At 44.7% G+C, this 22,740-nt stretch overlaps 2 protein-coding genes across 6 annotated transcripts in view; one reads left to right on the forward strand and one right to left on the reverse strand.

Annotated features, from left to right (window-relative positions):
* The window catches only part of pkd1a (polycystic kidney disease 1a), a 101,772-nt gene extending 81,916 nt beyond the window's left edge, over positions 1-19,856 (forward strand). The window contains exons 34-48 of the mRNA XM_066660797.1: positions 172-221; positions 338-528; positions 2,891-2,963; positions 3,082-3,197; positions 3,296-3,498; positions 4,589-4,783; positions 7,067-7,206; positions 7,870-8,000; positions 8,105-8,225; positions 8,337-8,462; positions 8,752-8,926; positions 10,931-11,218; positions 11,799-11,933; positions 13,868-14,194; positions 14,934-19,856. Of these exons, the coding sequence (XP_066516894.1) occupies positions 172-221; positions 338-528; positions 2,891-2,963; positions 3,082-3,197; positions 3,296-3,498; positions 4,589-4,783; positions 7,067-7,206; positions 7,870-8,000; positions 8,105-8,225; positions 8,337-8,462; positions 8,752-8,926; positions 10,931-11,218; positions 11,799-11,933; positions 13,868-14,194; positions 14,934-16,103 (3,441 nt within the window). The 3' untranslated portion in view covers positions 16,104-19,856. The remainder of the gene's footprint in view (positions 1-171; positions 222-337; positions 529-2,890; positions 2,964-3,081; positions 3,198-3,295; positions 3,499-4,588; positions 4,784-7,066; positions 7,207-7,869; positions 8,001-8,104; positions 8,226-8,336; positions 8,463-8,751; positions 8,927-10,930; positions 11,219-11,798; positions 11,934-13,867; positions 14,195-14,933) is intronic.
* Positions 19,857-20,366: 510 nt separating this feature from the next.
* Positions 20,367-22,740, reverse strand: part of tsc2 (TSC complex subunit 2) — a 47,520-nt gene continuing 45,146 nt past the window's right edge. For all 5 annotated transcript variants that reach the window (XM_066660804.1, XM_066660803.1, XM_066660802.1 and 2 more), the window contains one exon: positions 20,367-22,492. In XM_066660804.1, coding sequence (XP_066516901.1) covers positions 22,322-22,492 — 171 coding nt within the window. In that variant the 3' untranslated portion in view covers positions 20,367-22,321. The remainder of the gene's footprint in view (positions 22,493-22,740) is intronic.

The raw sequence follows: 22,740 nt of genomic DNA on the forward strand, positions 1-22,740 counted from the left end.
TTACTTCCTTCTTTCCATCTCTCCCTCCCTCCCTTTTTTTATCTATCTATCAATTACTTCCTTTCTCCCTTTTCTTCTTTGCTGTCATCCTTCTAAAATCCTTCACTCTGTACCTTTCTTTCCTTCCTTCCTCCACCTCTCCCTCCCTTTTTCTTCCTTTGTTTCTTGTAGACATACTCAGAGGAGACGAACATCGACCTGCCGACTCCCTCCTCCAAAAGGTGAGTGCTCTGTTTCCATGGTGACAGCTGTGGTGATTGACAGGTATCAGCACTGTTGAGCAATGTGTGTGAAAATTCATCCTTTAATTCTTTTTGTCTGCTCCCTCCCTGCGCAGGTGGAGTGTTCCGGATGCTGATTGGCCGGACGTGTTGACCGAGCCCTCTGTGGAGCTGGGGGCGGGGTTTCCTCCTCGGCTGAAGAGAGGTCAGGGCAGCAGACACCTGGGGGTGGACATGACCTTTAACCCAGAGGAGGAGGACACCATGGGGGTACACGACCACAGGAACAAATACTTCACATCTTCAGGTAGAGCTCGAAACTCACTGAGAACTTATCACTTCTGCTGTGTACTAATCCCAGCACCGCCCCCTGATACCAGCAGCCTTCATACGCACAGGGGCATCAGAGTCTGTTCTAGATCATGTTATATTAATCCCACTCTATAAACTAGCCCCAGGTTATATTAATCCCACACTATAAACTAGTCCCAGGTTATATTAATCCCACTCTATAAACTAGCCCAAGGTTATATTAATCCCACTCTATAAACTAGCCCCAGGTTATATTAATCCCACACTATAAACTAGTCCCAGGTTATATTAATCCCACTCTATAAACTAGCCCAAGGTTATATTAATCCCACTCTATAAACTAGTCCCAGGTTATATTAATCCCACTCTATAAACTAGCCCAAGGTTATATTAATCCCACTCTATAAACTAGTCCCAGGTTATATTAATCCCACTCTATAAACTAGTCCCAGGTTATATTAATCCCACTCTATAAACTAGTCCCAGGTTATATTAATCCCACTCTATAAACTAGCCCCAGGTTATATTAATCCCACACTATAAACTAGTCCCAGGTTATATTAATCCCACTCTATAAACTAGCCCAAGGTTATATTAATCCCACTCTATAAACTAGTCCCAGGTTATATTAATCCCACTCTGTAAACTAGTCCCAGGTTATATTAATCCCACTCTATAAACTAGCCCAAGGTTATATTAATCCCACTCTATAAACTAGCCCCAGGTTATATTAATCCCACACTATAAACTAGTCCCAGGTTATATTAATCCCACACTATAAATTAGTCCCAGGTTATATTAATCCCACTCTATAAACTAGCCCAAGGTTATATTAATCCCACTCTATAAACTAGTCCCAGGTTATATTAATCCCACTCTATAAACTAGTCCCAGGTTATATTAATCCCACTCTATAAACTAGCCCAAGGTTATATTAATCCCACTCTATAAACTAGCCCCAGGTTATATTAATCCCACACTATAAATTAGTCCCAGGTTATATTAATCCCACTCTATAAACTAGCCCAAGGTTATATTAATCCCACTCTATAAACTAGCCCCAGGTTATATTAATCCCACTCTATAAACTAGTCCCAGGTTATATTAATCCCACTCTATAAACTAGCCCCAGGTTATATTAATCCCACTCTATAAACTAGCCCAAGGTTATATTAATCCCACTCTATAAACTAGTCCCAGGTTATATTAATCCCACTCTATAAACTAGTCCCAGGTTATATTAATCCCACTCTATAAACTAGCCCAAGGTTATATTAATCCCACTCTATAAACTAGCCCCAGGTTATATTAATCCCACTCTATAAACTAGCCCAAGGTTATATTAATCCCACTCTATAAACTAGCCCAAGGTTATATTAATCCCACTCTATAAACTAGCCCCAGGTTATATTAATCCCACTCTATAAACTAGCCCAAGGTTATATTAATCCCACTCTATAAACTAGCCCAAGGTTATATTAATCCCACTCTATAAACTAGCCCCAGGTTATATTAATCCCACTCTATAAACTAGCCCAAGGTTATATTAATCCCACTCTATAAACTAGTCCCAGGTTATATTAATCCCACTCTATAAACTAGTCCCAGGTTATATTAATCCCACTCTATAAACTAGCCCCAGGTTATATTAATCCCACTCTATAAACTAATCCCAGGTTATATTAATCCCACTCTATAAACTAGCCCCAGGTTATATTAATCCCACTCTATAAACTAGCCCCAGGTTATATTAATCCCACTCTATAAACTAGCCCAAGGTTATATTAATCCCACTCTATAAACTAGCCCAAGGTTATATTAATCCCACTCTATAAACTAGTCCCAGGTTATATTAATCCCACACTATAAACTAGTCCCAGGTTATATTAATCCCATTCTATAAACTAGCCCCAGGTTATATTAATCCCACTCTATAAACTAGTCCCAGGTTATATTAATCCCACTCTATAAACTAGCCCAAGGTTATATTAATCCCACTCTATATACTAGCCCCAGGTTATATTAATCCCACTCTATAAACTAGTCCCAGGTTATATTAATCCCACTCTATAAACTAGCCCCTAGGTTATATTAATCCCACTCTATAAACTATTCCCAGGTTATATTAATCCCACTCTATAAACTAGCCCAAGGTTATATTAATCCCACTCTATAGACTAGCCCCAGGTTATATTAATCCCACTCTATAAACTAGCCCCAGGTTATATTAATCCCACTCTATAAACTATTCCCAGGTTATATTAATCCCACTCTATAGACTAGCCCCAGGTTATATTAATCCCACTCTATAAACTAGCCCCAGGTTATATTAATCCTGTGATTGCTGTGATTGACAGATGAGGATCTGATCAAGCGAATCTTGGCGGACGGTCAGCTGCTCTCTCAAACAGACAGTGACATGGGCGACCTGTGAGTGTCCCTCCAGCTCCATGATTTTCAACCTTACAGCTTTTTCTCCTTCTGTAGTTGGTAATCTGTGTGTGTGTGTGTGTGTGTGTGTGTGTGTGTGTATGTGTGTTTTTTGTAGCTCCAGTATATTTGGAGATAAGACGGAGGTTATTCTGCTGCAGAAGATGAATGAACCTGTTTTTCCTGCAGCTCTTCGTAGAGATCCGCCTAAAACAGCCTTTACTTCACGCACAGGTACACACACACACACACACACACACACACACACACACACACACATATATATATTAATATATTATCTAATAATTAAATCCTCTCTGTGCGTCTCTCAGTGGTGACAGATGTGTGTAAGCCAAGGCCGTTTCCTCCTCTCTGTGGACTGTCTGCTCTCTGGGGGAGCTGGGCTGTGCTACTCCTATCCACCAGCCTGTCCATCTGGCTGGGGCGGGGCTTCAGTGAGGGCGTGGCACTGATGTGGCTGGTCTCCTGCCTCAGCAGCTTCGTGATGTCATTCTGCGTACTGGAACCTCTGAAGGTGCACACACCGATTATATACACTATATACATCCATCAGATTCTACACACCTGCTCATGAACAGTGGGGATGGGGAGAGGTGTGGTTTCCCAGCATCCTCCAAAAGTTACATAGTGTAGTTTCTGCAGTGCTGAGCCTGGAGTAAGAATAGCAGATGCTCTAATTAAATTGAAGGTAAAAATAGTTAGTGTTTTTTTTTAAAGTGGGAGTTTGTCTCTGCTTTGTTGCAGTAACAGCCTCTACTTTTCTAAATGTTGGTGACCTCTGCTCAGGTGGCACTTCAGACAGATTTTAAAGAGTGAAGACTGTATGTAAGGTTTTTAAAACCCACCCTTTACTCATTTCAGACCGTGATCTGTTTGCTTAATGGTGAATGTGCTCTGATGTGGTTCAGAGAGAATAACCAAGGCTTTTATCTTTAGAGAGATTTTTTTTTAAATATTTTTCTGCAGTTTTTTTTCTGTTGGATTTAGGGGGTGGGGCTAAACTTGCCATTTGTAACATCAGCTCTGTCATAGAACCAATCAGAGATAGTAATAAGTTCTAGACTATGTCCAGCTGAGTTCGAAATAGCTCCTTACTCATTATTCCCTACATTACTCACTATATAGTGCACTATTATAGGAAACTGAATTCAGGAGGATAGTGAACGATTTCAGACACAGCCTCATGCGGGTTTTTACCAGTGTATTATGGGTGTCTGCTATCCACTAGGCTACATTGATTGTACACCACTTATTGCAGTGCATTGTGTTTTCTGACACCATTATAAAATGACAGAACCGCAACATAGTGCACAGTAAAGTGAAGGGGTTTCTCAGGGGAACGGTTGTGATGAAACAGTTCACGTAACTCAGAGGTGGATAATATATATTTTATATACTTAATAACAAATGCACAGTGGCTTGTTTAGAACTGAACTTTTTTAGGAATGGCACTCACCATAATCAAATTATCCCCTGTATCTGATTCCTAAATCGATGCAGCCTTCATCGTCACCTTCAGATCAACGTGCCTTAATGATTCATGAACTTTTATCTCCAGACACCCACTGATACTCTAGTACTTATGTGTGTGTGTGTGTGTGTAGGTGCTGCTGGAGGGGCTGTATTTCGGACTGCTGGTGGGCCGGTTGAGGCCGGAGGAGGGTGATGTGTTGGTGGATTGCCCGCGGGTGGAGCGAGTGGTCCAGCGAGTTCCCAGAGTGAGACCACCACAGGGCTTCGCTCTGAACCAGGCCAGAGAGGAGGCACGCAAGATCCACCTGCTGCACAGCATGCTGAAGGTACACACACATACACACACACACTGATAAATAAAAAGCATATTTCAAAATGCTATCACAAAATGCACAGTCCACTGCTCAGCCTTAAAAGTACTGAATGGTCCTCAGTTTCTCCAGAGAACCCAGTTCCACTGCCCCTCAGTCCAGTCCTCGGGGGCTTTATAGCTCTCGAGCCCCCACAGCTAACTGCTTAGATCTGTGTACTACTGGTGATGTTTTCCCTGTGCAATGTTTTCCCTGTGCAGCGTCTCACTGGTGATTTACAAGGTGTCATAACCCTCCATTAGGAGTGTGACTCTGTTTGAAGGGCCATGTCACCCTCACACTTCACCCATCTCCTCTATCCTACAAGAATTTAGACAAACTACCCCTGGGTTAGGGGCAAAGGGTAAAATAGCCAATTATTATTGCTGATTGTGTTTTGTGATGACTACATGCCAGTCGGGGCATTCATGGGTCATTAATATCTCTAGGCATTTGCATCCAAGCATTTCTACACACCTCTTCCTCTACTTTAAGGTGGACAGACACACTGTGGACACAACTGTGCACCAACAGCTTGTAAGATCCCCACAGTACTCTGATTTCGCTGTAGTTAGCTGTGCATATCCAGTTCCAGTTGAAGCTTTTACACTCTGGTGCCTGATGCTACTGCAGCTTTTAAGGTGGAACTGGTTTTGAAGAAAATTCCGCTGAATACGAAGCTGAATTCATGTGAGGAGTTATATAATATAAGATTGTGAGACTTTTCTGAAGGTGAATGATGCCTTAAATAGACCTAAAGTCCAGCAGAGCTCCTCTGATATTACTGCAGACCGGCAGAGTTGTGGATGAGGGCTCAGGCTCATCAGGAAGGCTGAGGATGTTTTGGAGCTGACAGAGAGAACAGATAGATCTTTAGATCAGCAGGTGATTTTACAGTTACCTCAAACAACAGAGGATCCAGAAGTGTTTATAGGGCTGAGAGATAGAGGGAGAGCTGTTTTTCTTTAAACACCAGGTGACTGCTGCACACTGAGAAGAACACAGTGATGAGAGGAAAGTGTGTGTGTGTGTGTGTGTGGAGTTGGGTGTCTGAAGGACTGAAGCAGTGATGTAAAGTTCTGTGAGGACTGGATGACATTGTACCATGATAGTATTACTAGTTTTACCCAATATCTATTAAAAATCAAACAAAGAAGAACACACTTCATACCCCACACTCCTTTCATTATACTGTGTGTATCCTGTACTCACACAGACACTAGCACAAAGTGTCAAGGGGCCAGAGAGCAGGGCTCATTTGTCTGCATCTGTGGACACCCCAACATCAGCAGTTTTCAGAAACCCTGTAAACACGGAGACAGGGGACCCGCTGTTCTCTGAATAATGGAAGACGTCTGTGGGTGGAAGGAAGTGTATGGAGGACTTTGTCAGAAAGAAGGGATCTTAGCTCTAACAATGGTACTCCAACCAGGGTCGTTACTAATGAATGATGCTTGCTCTGACTGACAGTTACCTGTGCACAGGGAGAGTCGGACTGCACTGAGCAATAGTCCATTTCCACTGCACGCTCTCCACACTACTCCACTCAGCTCTACTCTGCTTTTATCGCTTTTCCATTATGGAAGCCAGTAGGGACTAAACCTTGCAGAGCGCTGATTGTCCAGAGAGAGTCGTCACTCTACGCCACGCAACGCAGACGACCAGCACCAACTCTCCATCTGTAAAATCTCCAGCTGCAGCAGAGATCACGTTTGTTTTTATCCGACTCACGACGGCAGCTCGTAAAATTACGCCGTGGTCTGTTGAAGAGGTTCAAATGATACTTGGATTGGTGGTCGATGAAAGAATCCAGCGAGAGCTGGACACTGCAACAAGGAATGAACAAACTTTACTGATCTGTCTGAACTGATGACGGAGCTGTGTTCAGTCCCAAACAAAAAAAACAACAACAACAACAACACACCAATACACCATGAGTAAAAACCACTTAACGTTACCGCTGCCGTTGTTGTGGTGCTCAAAGCCTGCTGTTACCATTAGAGACACGGTTTTGCGACAACACCAACCATGTTTCAGGGGGTGGGCCTGTAGTAGTGGAAATCCAACGAGGGACCGGGGTTACCAATCAGAGAGTAGAGTCACGTAGAGTCAGTACCATGCAGTGGAAATGTGGCAAGTGTGTGAAAGAGAGTGCTGCTCATAGGGTGCATGGATGAGCGAGTGGAGTGGTGGACTCTAATCGTTGCAGTGTTTCAGTGGTGGCCTCGTGGTGGTAGATGACTTGTGTTTTCTCTGCAGGGATTTCTGGTCTACATGCTGTTCCTGCTGGTGGTCCTGCTTCTGAACTACAGCGACTCAGCCAAAGACTCTCACCGACTGAGACTGCGCACTCAGCTGGAGAACTACCTCCACACACACAGCTTCAGTAACATCAGCAGGTAACACCTAACACACTGCTGCTTTATTTGGAGACTTCCTGTTTAAAAAATAAGTGTCTATGGAAAATGCAGATTTGCAGCTTTACATTCCCCACCCCACATTTGTGTTTGTAAGGAGGAGAGGGGAGGAGTTAAAGCTTCACTGATCTGAGCAAGTCCTTCTCACTCACAGTCATCTATAAGTGATGAAAAATGACTATAATCAGACATCGGTTAAATCCACAGCACACATTCTCTCTCTCCCAAATTTATATTGACTTGAAATATACTGGTTCTGTCAGAATATTTAACCCCTTCTCAGCCAGTAAACAGTCAAAACAAACCATGTTTTACTGTGTTAGAGCGAGGAGAAGCACAAGTATGAAGTCCACAGATTCATTCCCTCCTAAGGGAGTCTAAGTATCTGAGCCAAACCCTGATGTTCACAATGTTGTGGTCAGAGCAGCTTCACTTTGACAGGTCTGGTGGGGTGTGCCCATTGTGCAGTAGCTGGTACCTGACAAAGGTGGTCTTCTCTCGATGCTCACTGATGGTTACAAGGGAATCAGTGTAATTAACTTCACCCTTCAGTGGTTGTAATCTTGTGGCTGATGTGTGTAAATATATATCTTGTATATTTTCTAAACATGCAACGTCTCGTCCTACACACCGATCTGTGTACAGGCGTGAGGCCGTGTTGGACTGGCTCTCTGATTCGCTGTTGCCACGGTTGCTGGATGGCTCCGCCCTCATGGTGGAGACGGGCACCCTGCTGCTGGGGAAGCCCCGCCTCCGTCAGATCAGATCACAGCCAGGTGAGCATGGGGGAGGGGTTGAGTGAGGTAGAGCCGTGTGGACCAGTGTCTAGACACAGCAGGAGAGTATTACGACTCTCATATGACCTCTCTGTATCTCTCAGTCTGCCCCACCAGCGACCGATTCCCAGCAGCCCCCTGGTATGGGTGTGGCCCGGGCGGGTGGGAGGAGTCAATGGCTGAGTACGCACAGAACTGGACACGCAGTGTGGCTCAGAGTGACGGGTAAGAGCACACAGACACTCCCTAAGACCAGAGGACAGCAGTCTCACTATCAGTGTACTGTGCTAACACCTTTTTTCCCCTCTGTGTGTGTGTGTGTGTGTGTGTGTATAGAGCATGGCACTGGGGTCAGGCGTCTGTCTACAGCAGCGGTGGGTTTGTACAGGAGCTCAGCAGAACCACTGAAGAGTCTGGAGCCCTCATCCAACAACTCCACACACACAAGTGGCTGGATCCACAGTGAGTGTTTGCACACACACAAACACACACACACAATCACACACACATAACCTTAAAACATGTCATCAACTTAAAATGTACTGATTGACATTGTGAGGACCAGCTAGAAGATAAGACCCCACAATGCAAGTGTGTATAAAGGTTTTGGTCCCTACAATGTTATATATTTCTGGTACACACACACACACACACACACACACACAGAGGCTTTATAGTACAGACCAATACCAGAGATTATAATACTACATTATGTAATTGTGTTTGTGTGTGTGTGTGTGTGTGTGTGTAGGACAAGGGCTCTGTTTGTGGATTTTTCTTTCTATAACACGAACACTGACCTGCTGGCCGTCTTCTCTTTGCTGCTGGAGTTTCCAGTGTCTGAGCGTGCTCAGTCCAGCGTGGATGTGAAAATCTGCAGCTTACACATACTCCACCAGGGCCTGGACTTGCCGCTTTTTCTCACGGTAACACACACAGCTCACCCTGATCCTTGTTGTATTCTTAAAAAAGCTTCTCGATTAAAGACACTGGTTGTGTTTATTAATATTTTTCTGTGTTTAAATGGTGTTTATCTGGTGAATAGTTTCCTTTGACCAAGAACCCTGTATTAAGTGTGCATTAAAGGATAAGGCTCAGAATAATGAGTTGAATACCCTCTTTGAGATTAGAAGTGTGTTAAATGCTGATCAGGCCGGAGTCACTTTTATCCTAAAGGGGTTTTAAAGATCTCTTTTTGCACTTTTCCACCAAAAGAACTCTGGTTTTTGAACTGATTCTGTTCCTGATTCTTGGAACCTTGGTTCTTTCCATTGAACCGGCTGCGTTTCTACACGTTTAGTGGGAAGCCAGGAATACGTCATCAGCTGGGGGCGTTGCTGTGGGTGAATAGCCAAAGATAAACTGTTAGAGTCATGACAGGGTCATTGTTTATTCTTTGTTTACCGTGGAGTCAGCCCAGAGTGAGATATAACACTGTGTAAATGTTGCCGAGTTCAGAGGCGTCCTGCTGAGCTTGTGAACAGTGGAGAAACATAACCAAGAGCCGTGGCACTGATCAATGTGGTGTCGCGCCAAACACAGCCCCAGAAACACACACAAACGGAGAGTGTTCCTGTTTTATTTCCTGTTATTTATTTATAAGAAACATTATATGACCTCGTTCGGCTCCACTGGGCGATAACGCTGTGTGTGAGGCTCTGAGCTCAAACTTGAGTTACTGAACCTGGACAACATCGCAGTTTTTGCTGAAAAACCAACTCTTCTTTGGTTCCAGCTGGGAGCTAAGTTTTCTGGTTCGTGAACAAGTTTATGTCGGTGGAAATGTGCCGAACGATTTCAAATTTATTTCACAAACTGGAACTTTTCTGGTTCTCGGTGGTGGAAAAACGCTATTTGAAGTCTGGGTTTTCTTGTACAGACACATTTCTGAAAGGAAAATCTCTCCTGAATTCTCACTCCTGGCTGCTGCGTTATGCTGCCGTCTGGCACCGGGGCGGAATTCTCCAGTCTGTTCATTAAATAAGACGGTGCATCCGAATCTCCCGCTGTCCACCTGCTGTTATAATGTAAATGCAGCATAAGTGCCGCTACAACAGCAGACTGAGCGAGCCGTGTTAAATCACCAGCCTGCTGCGTCCAGTCTGCTATAGGACACCAGCAGTTCCTCAGAAGTGATTCAGAACTGATTCAGAGTATGATGCACCTTCCCTTCATTCAGGCAAGGCAAGGCAAGTTTATTTATAGAGCACCTTTTGTACACAGTGGCAATTCAAAGTGCGATACAGAGAAATTACAGTAGAATTTAAAAGGTAAAAGAAAATAAAAACAATTAAAAAGAATTAAAATAGATTTAAAATGGAATATATAATAAAAATGATTAAAAGGGAGTTGAGTCTTTGAGATTTACTCAAGTTTGTTTACAGAGCACCTCTCATACACAAAGGCAATTCAAAGTACTTTACAGAATAAATAAATAAAAAGCAATTAAAGAAGAACAAGAATCAAAAATTTGATTAAAATAATTCAAATAAATAAAGTGAAACAACGCAATAAAAGCACACATGCTCTGATTTGACACTTGCTGAGGGTTTTTACCCACTGCAGTCGTGAGCTTATACCCACCCTGCAGTGTGTGGTCTTCTGTGTTGTTTACTGGTGCTGAGGGAGGATGAGTGTTTCAGCTCTGAGCTGTCTGCGCTGATTATTATCACTGTATAAGGATTTTTCTTCACCTCAAAACATGACCTTCTCGCGGTAATAACTTCTCCTCACAAACACAAAGGTAGACTGCTGTAGATGAGAACCTGCTCCACGTCTTTTAATGAGCGACAAGTGAGAAATGATTCATATCAAATTACAGCCATCAACAGAAATATGTGTCTCCCAACGTCTGGATCTGCAGCTGCTGCATTATTCACAGACGAAGATATGAACTAACCTCTCTCTCTCTGTCTCTCTGATTCTCTCAGCTCCTGCTGCTGTTATTGATAGTGTATTTCTCGGTGCGAGAGGGCGTGGCCCTGAGGCGGCAGGGGCGGAGCTACCTCCTGCGAGTGTGGAACTTGATGGGGGTGTGTACTCTGCTGCTGGCGGCCACAGTCACCGCCCTCCACTTCAGTCGCTCCGCCCTCGCCAACAACCTCTGGGACTCGTTTCTACAGCAACGGGAATCCTTCACTGACTTCTTCCCCCTGGCCCAGCTGAGCCAGGTCCTGACCTGCCTCAGCTCCACCCTGCTCTTCCTGCTGGTGCTCAAGGTGAGGAGCAACAATCACAAAATTAATCGTAATTTAAACGAAGAGCAAAGACCTGGATGTTTAACGGCGTGCAGCTAACATGAAGGGTCTCCTGTACCTGTAACTTCAGTTGTAGCACTATTTTCCTTAACACAAGGATCAGGACTAAACCTGCACCTCTCTCTCTTTCTCTCCTCTCCTCTCCTCTCTTCTCCTCTCTCTCTCTCCTTTCCATCTTTCTCTCCTCTCTCTTTCTCTCTCATCTTTCCATCTTTCTCTCCTTCTCTCTCTCACTCATCTTTCCATCTTTCTCTCCTTCTCTCTCTCTCACTCATCTTTCCCTCTCCTCTCTCTCACTCGTCTTTCCATCTTTCTCTCCTCTCTCTCTTTCATCTTTCCATCTTTCTCTCCTCTCTCTCGTTCATCTTTCCATCTTTCTCTCCTTCTCTCTCTCTCTCGCTCATCTTTCCATCTTTCTCTCCTTCTCTCTCTCTCTCTCTCATCTTTGCATCTTTCTTTCCTTCTCTCTCGCTCTCACTCATCTTTCCATCTTTCTCTCCTCTCTCTCTCTCTCTCTCTCTCTCCCTCTCTCTCTCTCTAGGCATCTCATCAGCTGCGGTTTCTGCGGGAGTGGGCAGTGTTTGGCCGGACATTGAGGAGGTCAATGTGGGAGCTGATGAGTGTTGCGCTTGCTCTGCTGGTGCTGCTGCTGGCCTACTCACACACAGCACACATGGTAAACACACACACACACACAAACACACACACTGGCAGGATCTCACCTTCACCGTCCACAGTGGGGATGCAGTGGGGAGGGTGAACGCCGTGGATGAGGGGATGCTCTCAGAGGCCTTTCATTTGTGTTTCCTTTTCTTACGTTGTTCAGTAAGAAACCATTTAAACAAATTGCACTTGAACAAGATATAGTTTCCTTTCTGTAATTATTTACGTAGTCGTAACCTTTAGTTTTTGTTGCAGCTCCAGTTTTTCAGGAGACCTGTTTTTTCAGAGAAAGCTACAGAGATATTTCCTTTAATCATATTTTGAAGAGTATTGGAAACCCCTGCTTCTTCGTTTTATTCATTCTGATGCCTCTGGAATATTTTAAACTTAATCTCCTCAAAAGGGTCACCTGAAAAATGGTGTCCACGTAATGGGGTTTTTGGCTGGAAATGTTCCTGGCTGCTTTTTTTATTCACATTACTCATCAATTCTGGAGGACACCACTGACCTTAGAGCAACAAAAGTCAAGTTGTTGTGCGAGAGCAGAGTACAGTGGGGAAAAGTGTGGCGTCCTGCAGGTTAGGACTTATTTTAGAGACTGGGTTAGGGACCTTGGATCTGTCAGTTATACAACATCCACATTGTGTCCAGACCTAAAAATAAAGCGTTCTCACAGAGCTGTGGTTGGAAGCGTGTTCAGGAATAAAAGGAGTAGAAGTGTAGAGTCTAGAGTCATGAGCAGTGATTATGCACAGCTCAAGGTAACTCTGAGGGAAAACTCCACCTGCAGCTTTTAACAATGGAACATGGAATATTAAAGTCGTTGGCCACATGTGGGCGCTGCAGGTTGTGTCACTACCGCGCAGCTCCAGGTTCTCAGAGGGCTGGGTTTAATTCTGTGTTCTCCCTGTGTCTGTGTGGGTTTCCTCTGGGTGCCCCAGTTTCCTCCCACAGTGCAAACACACATGTTGCTAGATGCACAAACTGTGTGGCATTGTCCACAGGTGTGTGAGTGAAATAGTCCATGAGTGTGTGTGTGTGTGAGAGAGAGAGAAAGACAGTGTCCACAAGTGTGTGTGTAAGTGACTGAGTGAATGTGTGACATTGTTCACAAGTGTGTGTGTGTGTGAGAGTGGCTGGGTGAATGTGTGGCATTGTCCACAAGTGTGTGTGTGTGTGTGTGAGTGGCTGGGTAAATGTGTGGCATTGTCCACAAGTGTGTGTGAGTGTGTGTGTGAGAGAGAGTGGCTGGGTGAAGAGAGAGAGAGAGAGACAGTGTCCACAAGTGTGTGTGTTTAAGTGACTGAGTGAATGTGTGACATCGTTCACAAGTGTGTGTGTGTGTGTGTTTGTGTATGTGTGTGTGTGTGTGTGTGAGTGGCTGGGTAAATGTGTGGCATTGTCCACAAGTGTGTGTGTGTTTGTGTATGTGTGTGTGTGTGTGTGTGTGTGTGAGAGTAGCTGGGTGAAAGTGTGACATTGTCCACAAGTGTGTGTGTGTGTGTGTGTGTGTGAGTGGCTGGGTAAATGTGTGGCATTGTCCACAAGTGTGTGTGTGTTTGTGTGTGTGTGAGAGTAGCTGGGTGAAAGTGTGACATTGTCCACAAGTGTGTGTGTGTGTGTGTGTGTGTGTGTGTGTGTGTGAGTGGCTGGGTAAATGTGTGGCATTGTCCACAAGTGTGTGTGTGTGTGAGAGTAGCTGGGTGAAAGTGTGACATTGTCCACAAGTGTGTGTGTGTGTGAGTGACTGAGTGAATGTGTACCTAATAATTCCGGGTAGGCTCCACACCCACCATGACCCTGAACCAGATGATTTGATTACAGAAGATGTACGAATGAATGTATGAATGATAAAGTTTGTGCACCATGATCAAAAGTTTTGTTGAGTCTCTATCATATGTGTAGAAGTATTATAACTGACAAACCCCTCTCTCTCTCTCTCTCTAGCTTTTCCACTCGGTGGTGGAGGGTTATGGGACGGTTGGCTCCGCCTGCCTGTCATTGTTGGGCTCTGGGAGTCGTGACCCGTTGTCATGGCGACCAGATGGAGGCACCTTCTCCTCCTCTTTTTCTGTGTCCTGTTTCCTGTTCCACGTCAGCTTCACGGTGCTGCGTCTCATCCTGCTGTGGCTGGTGACCTCTGTGTTGCTAAGGAACTATCACCGCGTGAGGGCGGAGCTTTACCAGCCGGCGGTGGACCTGCAGGATTACGAGATGGTGGAGCTGTTCCTACGACGCCTCAAGATGTGGATGGGCCTCAGTCGGACAAAAGAGGTGCGTACACAATACACAGAGTGTTGACGTATTCTTCACTTTAAATAAAGTTCATTCAGATCTAGGACTCTGAACGTCAGTCAGGGAGGTGCTTCTGTTGCTGTCACAAGAAAACATTTAAACTACATAATCTCCTTCTTTTTTCCACAAGGGAAAACATTTCTGAGTCGTAATGAAACATCTGTGACTTGCTTTGGTCAAAACACCACAAGGATCGAACCCCAGAGCAGCGTTCTCAAGAAGCAGAACCTCTGGTTTTTAGTCGTTTTAGCCGGTTCTCTTTCTTCTCTGTTTTTACTCAGTGCTCTTATTTCTTCATGCTCGTTGTGTCTGGTTTGCTGAGTTTAGCCTCGTCTTTGTACTCTCACATAAACGCGGGTCCAGTGCTGTGATTGGACATTCTCGGACGAGGGGGCGGGGCGATCCTAAAGTCTCTGCACTTGGTGTCAGAATCGGAGCAAGATCAAAATGGCTCGTTTTATCCCATGTTTTCTGACTTATGCAGATCACAGAAAACTGACTGGGTGGTCTCTTGTGTGTGGGTTGGTGGGTTCTAGATCCACACATTAATATGCACATGCACTGAGGACGTGAGATTATTATTACAGATGTTAACCTCAGCCAGAGAAAAGATGAGCCATGAGTGGAAGAGATGATTAGAAAGAAAATCTAAATACTTACCTGTACAAGTCTCCATTTATTCATCTGCCCTATTCAATTTGTGCTTTCTTCCTTACAGTTTCGCCACAAGGTGCGTTTCGAGGGTATGGAACTCCCTCCATCTCGCTCCTCCTCCACCAGCGATTGTAAATCCCTTTGCTTACCTCCACTGGACACTCCAGAGGCTCCGCCTACCCCTGACAGTGTGGACTGCGGTTCAGAGGTTTCCTGGCGCCCAGCATCCAGCAGCCCCTGTAGTCTGGCCGAGGCTCCAGGGCTTGGGCTGGGCCTTGGCTTAGGCCTCGGGGGGGTGGTAGGAGGCCAAACCTGGAGGGAAAGGGCAGAAACCGAGGCCACGCTTAGAAGGGTCCTGCCGGCCTTTGACGCTTTGCTGCATCAGCTGGACAGAGTCACCCAAGCTACGGAGGAACTGTACCGCACCGAGTGCAGGCTGGAGAAGGTGCAAAGAAAAATCCGAGGGCGAAGCTGTGGAGGTCTTGAATCTGCAGGACAGAGGAGACACAGCAGGGAACACAGGGGGTCCCATGCGAAAGGTCACAGGCACTCCCACACAGAGACGAGGAATAGCCCCCATAAAGCCGAGAGCAGACTTGGCAATTTGGACAAGGTTCATCACAAAAGTGACAAAAGTTCTCACAAACCTGATAAGGTCCTCCGCAAGGGAGATACTTCACCTCCAGGTCCTCAGAAGGACTCACTGCCAAAGGATGCAAGTCCCCAAAGGCTAGACGTAGGTCCTCAAAAAGCACAAGCAAGACTCAAGCAAACAGACTCGCTAGCCAGTAAGACTGAAAAGAATACGCACAAGGCAGACTCGAGTCCCAAGGCAGAGGATAGTGCCATCGAGGCTAAAGCAAGTCCAGGCACGGTAGAAGCAACTGCCCACAAGACTGCCAAAGGTCCACATAGAGCGGTCTCCAACATCCTGAAAGATGCAGAGGCTGCTGGCTGTGCCAGCAAACCAATGCTCACCCCAACACCAATACCCACTCCAAGTACTGCCCCTTCTTCTGCCCCTAGCTCAACAATAGTATCCCCAGTCCCAATCCCTCGTGCCCTTGAATGGTTCCCACCTAGCAGTGGTGAGGACCTTCCCTCCAGCCTTTTCCATCACCCAGCGCACACCACTACTATGCCCACACGCAAACGCAAGCACAAACCCCCACCCCTGAAAAACAAGGTCCATCCCAACACAGACAAACCTATCTCAGGACACCCCAAACCTTGAGGACCCATGGATTCCTATTGGATGATTGGAGAGAGGATCGTGTAAGATTGCAGTCAGGTGAAGATCAGTGGTCCACACTCTCGACCGGGGGACGCTGGGTACAGCAGGTTCTGTTTCCGGTTCCTCCAGAAGAGGAACGTCTTGACCACAGTCTACAGCCTACATGTTAAGAAAAGCAGACAGAACCCCAGCTGCCTTAATCTCGGTCAGTCCCAGAGCAGCTGAGGTTTTCAGGGGGTGACCCCGTGGCCCCCGTCTGCAGCAAGGTGCTGGCCGCCTTTTCGGACTTCGCCCCCAACCCACTCTCAGACTCAAGTCCTTCCCTTTTTCGAATGACCTCAGTCCAGCCCCATGACCCTGGCGGTCAGACGGGCGAAACCGACAAGAGCACAACTCGTGCTGTCGTAGCAACAAAACGAACTCACGGAGGTGGCGGGAAGTGACATCACAAGTCTGTGGTGCAGCGATGATGTTGTACAGTGTTTGAGTTGTGTTTTTTGTGAGAGATGTTTTGTTTTGTTTATGTTTTAAGAGTTTTTGATGTTTCAAAGAAGGAAGCTATTGCAATGTCATGGGCAGAGGTTTGCCCATTGGTGCGGTCTGTTCACAAGCTGAACACAAACAACACACACACACACACACACACACACATATATAGATATATACATTGACTAACATATCAGTATTAAGCACATAGATCTATGCTTGCAGGTACTTATGTATAATGCATGCTTCTTATCATACAGGTATGTAACTCCCTCACACACACACACACACACACACACACACACATACACATACACACACTTCCATAAATCCTATCAGGGTGCTAAACTATCGTCAAGGCTCACTATTCCATACAGTCCTTTTATTAAGTGTCTTGTCCAGCAGCTGGTGCCAGGTTGGAGAAGCTTTAAAGAACATTATGAAAGAGTCTCATTCAAACTGTGGAGGATTTGAAGCTCACTGTGTCTAGAGTCGCTACACGACTAGTTCCTGGCTGAAACCGGGGACTGTTCACCTTCAAAAGTTACATAGTGCAGTTTCTGCAGTACTGACCACGGAGTAGCAACGACAGAGGCTCTCTTCTTTTAAGCTAAGTGAGATCTTTACTGTCGTTCTGTGAAGCTTTTCCAACTTCGCAGCAGGTTCTACACCACAGTACGGTGACGGACAAATCCTAGACTGACTCCTGCATTCTTCATTTAATGTCCAGAGATGTATGAAATGCAAAGAACCTCAGTGAGTGAGTGAATGACAGTGAGTGAGTGAATGATAGAGAGAGTGAGTGAGCGCTGAGGTTGAGAAAGTTGAATGAGCGAGCAAGAGCTGAAAGGGAATTAAAGGTAGGGAAGAAAAGAGGCAAGAGGAGCAAGAATGAGAGAGAAGATGAGAGAGTGAAAGACACAGCGAGGGGAAAATGAAGAAAGGGAAGAAACGGATAAAAGAAAGATCAGTAACTAAAGCCAGGACCAGCCTTTTCAGGTTCTTCACTCACCACACACAGCGCCACCATCAGGAACACGCCAGAGTGCATTATTCATTGTACTAAGTTCTGTTATGTTTTATTTTTATTACTATTGTGGCTTTCTAAACGTTTTTAGTTTTATTTAAAAAGCACTTTGTATTGACGTACGCAGGGGGCGCTCAGACGAGCGAATGTGTGTGTGGGGGAGGGGGGGTTCTTGTTTTTAATTGTTTTATTGTTTTGGAAGAAATGTAAAGTAAAATAAGCTTGGTACGAAATCAGAGAAGACACGAGAAGGTTTGGAGGACATTACGCTCCGTGTAAATTTGCCAAAGAATTGCTTTTCATTTAAGCGTCAAGAGATTTATTTTAACTAAAAAAAAAAGAGGTGTTTTTGTTTATTCCTAGCACTTTATTTCAATGTTAAGCTTCAATGCTGCGCCGTATTTAAGACGTCATTCGTAATCGTTCGTTCTCTCTCGTCCTTTTGCTCAAATCCCTGTCCATTGGAGTATTTACAATCGGGAAACGAATCTGATCTGCGCTAGTTTTTCAGTGTCATTTTTTTAAATATATGTTTCCTGGAAAGACTAATTATCCATAAATGTGTTGTTTACCATGAAATTGCTCAGGGACCCTCTGAATAACCCAAACCAGGAGGATGTTACAGTGTTTGAAGTATGTTTCTGTGTTCTAGTCTGTCTCCGTTAGGACACGTGAAGGTCTTTTAATGCGAATGTACTCAAAGGTTCAGAAACGCTTTTAAAATGCTTAAACTAAACAAAGCCCCAGATTAGTGCCTCATTCCACTTCACCACCAGGAGGCAACGGTTTATTAGAGTGAAGGGAATTCATTAAAAGACCCCCCGCCTGTGAAAATGTTTAATCTACTTACCAGATGTGTGTGTGGTGATGTTTATTCACTAAAAAAAAAATAGCTGATTCAGACAGACAGGGTTTCATACCTCACACACCTAAGGAGCCAATCATGGCAAATTGTGGGGGCGGGGCTTTTGAGCTGCAAGTGAACAGTGGAGGGGTGGGTGGAGATAGAGGTTGATAATAATTAATGCTTATAGACCCTCGCATACTGAATGAAGGCAAAGCTCTAGAGGGGTGGGATTTTTATTTTTCCTTGGAATATTTTCTTGATCTGTAATTCTGATGAGCAGATGAGTTTTTAGGGGTTTAACTGATGACCGGAGCTGGGCTTTATTAAATTGAGGGGAGACTTTAGTTAAACCAAGGGAACAGTTTATTAAATTAAGAAAATATTTTGTTAAATTTAGCGATTGATTTATTAAATTAAGGAATTGTGTTTTAAGTCTAAATGTGTTGTTGTACCTTGAAATCTCAGGGCTCCGTATGTTAAACACTAAACAATAAAATTCAGACCTTCCTCGTTTAGCGGGAACAGAATTGTGTTTTGTCCGGTGTTACGCCAAAGTCTGTGACCCTAGAGGGCGCTACTTCATAGTCCCGGCAAAACTCTTTAAGACCCCCACTGAATCTTCATATAAACCTTATAAACCTTCATGTTTAAGTAGATTTACGTAATTAATATTGGGCGGGGTGTCACCTTCTGACGGCAGTTGTCGGAATGTGTGCTCTCTATGTCACGGCTTGGAAGTAGCGCCCTCTAGGGCCACAGAGGCGTTCACAGAGCGGTGAGGCGGTTTGTACATATCTTGTGCGCCCTGATGTTTATTCCGCTTTTCTCTTGTCGTGCTCTAACTGCCCTGCACCGACCACACCGCTGCCCAGTCTTCACTCGGACTTAACGCACCTCTCCGCGGAACAAATTCACCCAGAGGAAAGCAGAAACGTGTTTAAAGAGTGTGTTCACTAAGGAAGGTCTCCTGCTCGTGTGTAGGTTTTTTTTTTCTTTTTGTTAAATGTGCTTATGGTTCCAAAGAAGCTTTGCTTTAACTGGTCTTAGAGGCGGTGTTGGTCTAAATGAGGTTGTGTTGTAAAGGAAGATTCACACCAGGTGCCGAATCCAGTTCCGGTTCTGAGGTGTGCTTCTCTATGACGTGTTTGGTGTAACGTCTGTGTCTGTGTTATATTCCTCTCATGCCGCTGTATTAAGTCTGTAGCACTTCGCCTAAAACGCTTTTGCACTTGACAAAGTCGAATAAAGAGTTTGACAGCTACACTCGGCGGATTCCTTTCACTTGTGTCTCGTGTTTGAACTGGAACTATCCCATTAAAGGGTTTGTTTATTAATTTGTTGTGACTTAAATCAGACGGAAACCGTCACTGAGGCGAGCTGGGTGTGACGTGCCGTGATCTACAGAAGCCCACAGGGTGGTGGTGGTGAATGGAGCCAGACGTCGTAGGAGTTCCGTGTCTTTAAAAAGTCCTCACGGAAAAAATCTTAAATCGAATGGTGATGAATAAACTACTTTGAGGGAAGATTATGGCCTAGAGTCATTTTTAAATCCATTAAGCAGAGGGAAACCTGCAGGGTGGCGAAGAGTAAATTATTCCTTAAAATATTTATGATTTAACACCATTTTACTTTCATTAATATAAACGCTCAGTAGTTCTAGATGGTAAATAAAATGGTGCTTAAACTTAAAGTGATTTCTGGTTGCCATCACCAGCAGTGCACAGAAATCAGAGGACATTTTTACACTGAAATATTAAGAAATTCCCTCCGAGTTAATGGCCCATAAACCATCTCATCTCTGTTCTTAACCGAGACCAACTCAATGACTTTTAATAATAAAAAGGTGAAATAGATGCTATTAAAAACTGATAAAACAGTAAAATTATGAACCATAAGCTTTGGCTTTGCAACATTTTATTGAACACAGACAAGCAAAAACATCGTAGTTTCACAAAGGGTTTAGTGTTTATTCCTGCTTTTCTCCACTTCAGTCATTCAAACAGTAAAATCAATGGATTTTCAAATACAAGCGCGCACACATTCGCACAGCCTTCGCCGAGGGATGGTCAGGTGACCGTTAAAAGTCTGAACAGTGGATGTTGGTTTACAGACTCAGGGCCGGCTGTTTGTTGTGTTTTTTTTGGGGATAAAGTCGTGTGTGGCACATTATCAGAGTCCACCTTAATGATGGGGGTCTTTCCTAAAATCCTTCAATTCAATGAACAATTTTAAAGTAATCTTCATTTACCTCCAGAGAAGTAAAGCTAACCCTCCCCTCAGACCACTGTCTCTCAGCAGCACAACCATCACTTACAGTCGTATAAGTATTCACCGGCACTGCTTTGGCACTACTGCAGGGACAAAGAGAGAGAGAGAGAGAGAGATTGCAGAGACTTGTCCTCGTTGTGGTGACCATAACCAGGTCCACAGAATGTACATTTAATTTTAAGGTGAAGACATGTTAAGGTTATATTTAGTCTCGGCAAAATTAAATCAATGTCCCCAAAATGCACTGAAACAAGTGTGTGTTAGCAGGAGGGACCTGTGCAAATACATGAGCAGCATCTCTCTCTCTCTCTCACACACACTTTCAGTTTTCCCTCAGCACCCACACAGCTGATAACAGATAAAAGCTCTCAGTGTTCGGTGATGAAGCAGCGTGTGGAGCAGGTTAGTGGTCACCTTCCACCACAGTGCATTAAAGACCTGCACAGCTCCGGAGATAAAACACGATCCTAAATCAAACCCAGTCACACACTAACGTCAACAGAGACTGATGAAGGCAGACAGTGCGTCGCTGGGTTACTGAACTGAGAGAGAGAACAGGACAGAGCTTCCTTCAGAGTTAGCACCACACAACACACTCTCTCTCTTTCTCCCTCTCTCTCATCAGTCAAGAGACTGAGGACCGGGTCTTTAGCCTGTAAGACTTCTACAGCACACTCCAGCTGTCAGAACTGAACCGAGAGACGCACGGAGAGAAATTTGGGATTTTTTTTTTCTTTAAATATAAACTAACTTACCACATTACTTAAAAAAAAAAAAAAATCTGGCTTTGGTCAAGAAGCAGACCTCTAGAGTGTGTGTGTGTGTGTGTGTGTGTGTTTAAAGAAGACAACACTGAAGTAAAGAAAGTGAAAGTGCTTCAAGACACGGTTACAAAGTCTGCTCAGCAAGCAAAAGGAGAGCAGAAAAAAGACAGAACCACGTCGAACAAAGTGTGGTGAATTCCTTCAGGTGTGTGTGTGTGTGTGTGTGTGTGTGTGTGCTACATAAGAAGAATGTGAGATATGAGTCACAGCACTTCTTTGGACTTTTGAGGGTTAAAAATGTGCAGGTTCTTTATTTGTTTTGAGAGCTCTTTTCAGAAGCGACCGGCTGATGGATCAGGTTCTGGATTAAAATCAGGCGGCTGCTGAAGGCCTCTCAGTTACAGATAATTCAGACTGGGAGTGAGGGGAAAAATCAGAGCTGTGTTGAAATGATATTAATTATGGATATAGAGTTTTCGTCTCTCACCACGTGACAGAGGCATGTGACTATTCCCCAAACTAAGGGCTGATTATTTGAGAGTGACCCAGGGTGCTAAATGTCTGTGGAAATGTCGTCCGTTTTTCCTGTAGCCAATGATATGTCTAACCCCTTTCTGTGAACCGTCTGTAATCTCTCAGCTCAGTGGAGATGCTCTTAAAGGGTCTTCTCTCTGGCCCCACAGGCCTTTAAATAAACGATACTCTTTCTGAGACAGAGCTGCGACTCCTCGGTTCCCTTGGCTATGGTGTTTGTTAGGAGAGTGTAACCGCGCAGGTGTTTGGGGGTGGGGGGTGTTGTGTGGGGGTCAGAACAAAGTCAGTCGTCCTAAACGAAATCCGTGAAGTCGTCGACAGTAGAGACCAGACGCTTCCTCTGGCCGGCGTCGGGGTTGGAGGTGGGGGCCGAGGGCTGGTGGGTGGGTTTGTTCTGCATGGGGCCGTGGCTCTGAGTGAGGGAGATTCCAGGCGTGGGGCGAGACTGGATCTCCTCCTGAGCCTAGGGTGTAGAAAGGGGACAGAAACGTTAAGAATTAGCTCAGGATAAACTCTTCACACCCATTTGACAACATTTCCATTGCTGCTTTGGTTTTACTGGCGCTCCGACGCTAACACAGCTAACTGCTGCCTATATAAAATAATAATAATAAATAAATCTCTAAAAACCAGGTTGAGAGTGCTGATTTTTTGCAGAATTTCTTCAAGCCTACACACCAGGAAACAACTTGATATATCAGAGGCTTTGTT

The sequence above is a fragment of the Hoplias malabaricus genome, chromosome 2 (assembly GCF_029633855.1).
Source record: "Hoplias malabaricus isolate fHopMal1 chromosome 2, fHopMal1.hap1, whole genome shotgun sequence".
NCBI lineage: Eukaryota > Metazoa > Chordata > Actinopteri > Characiformes > Erythrinidae > Hoplias > Hoplias malabaricus.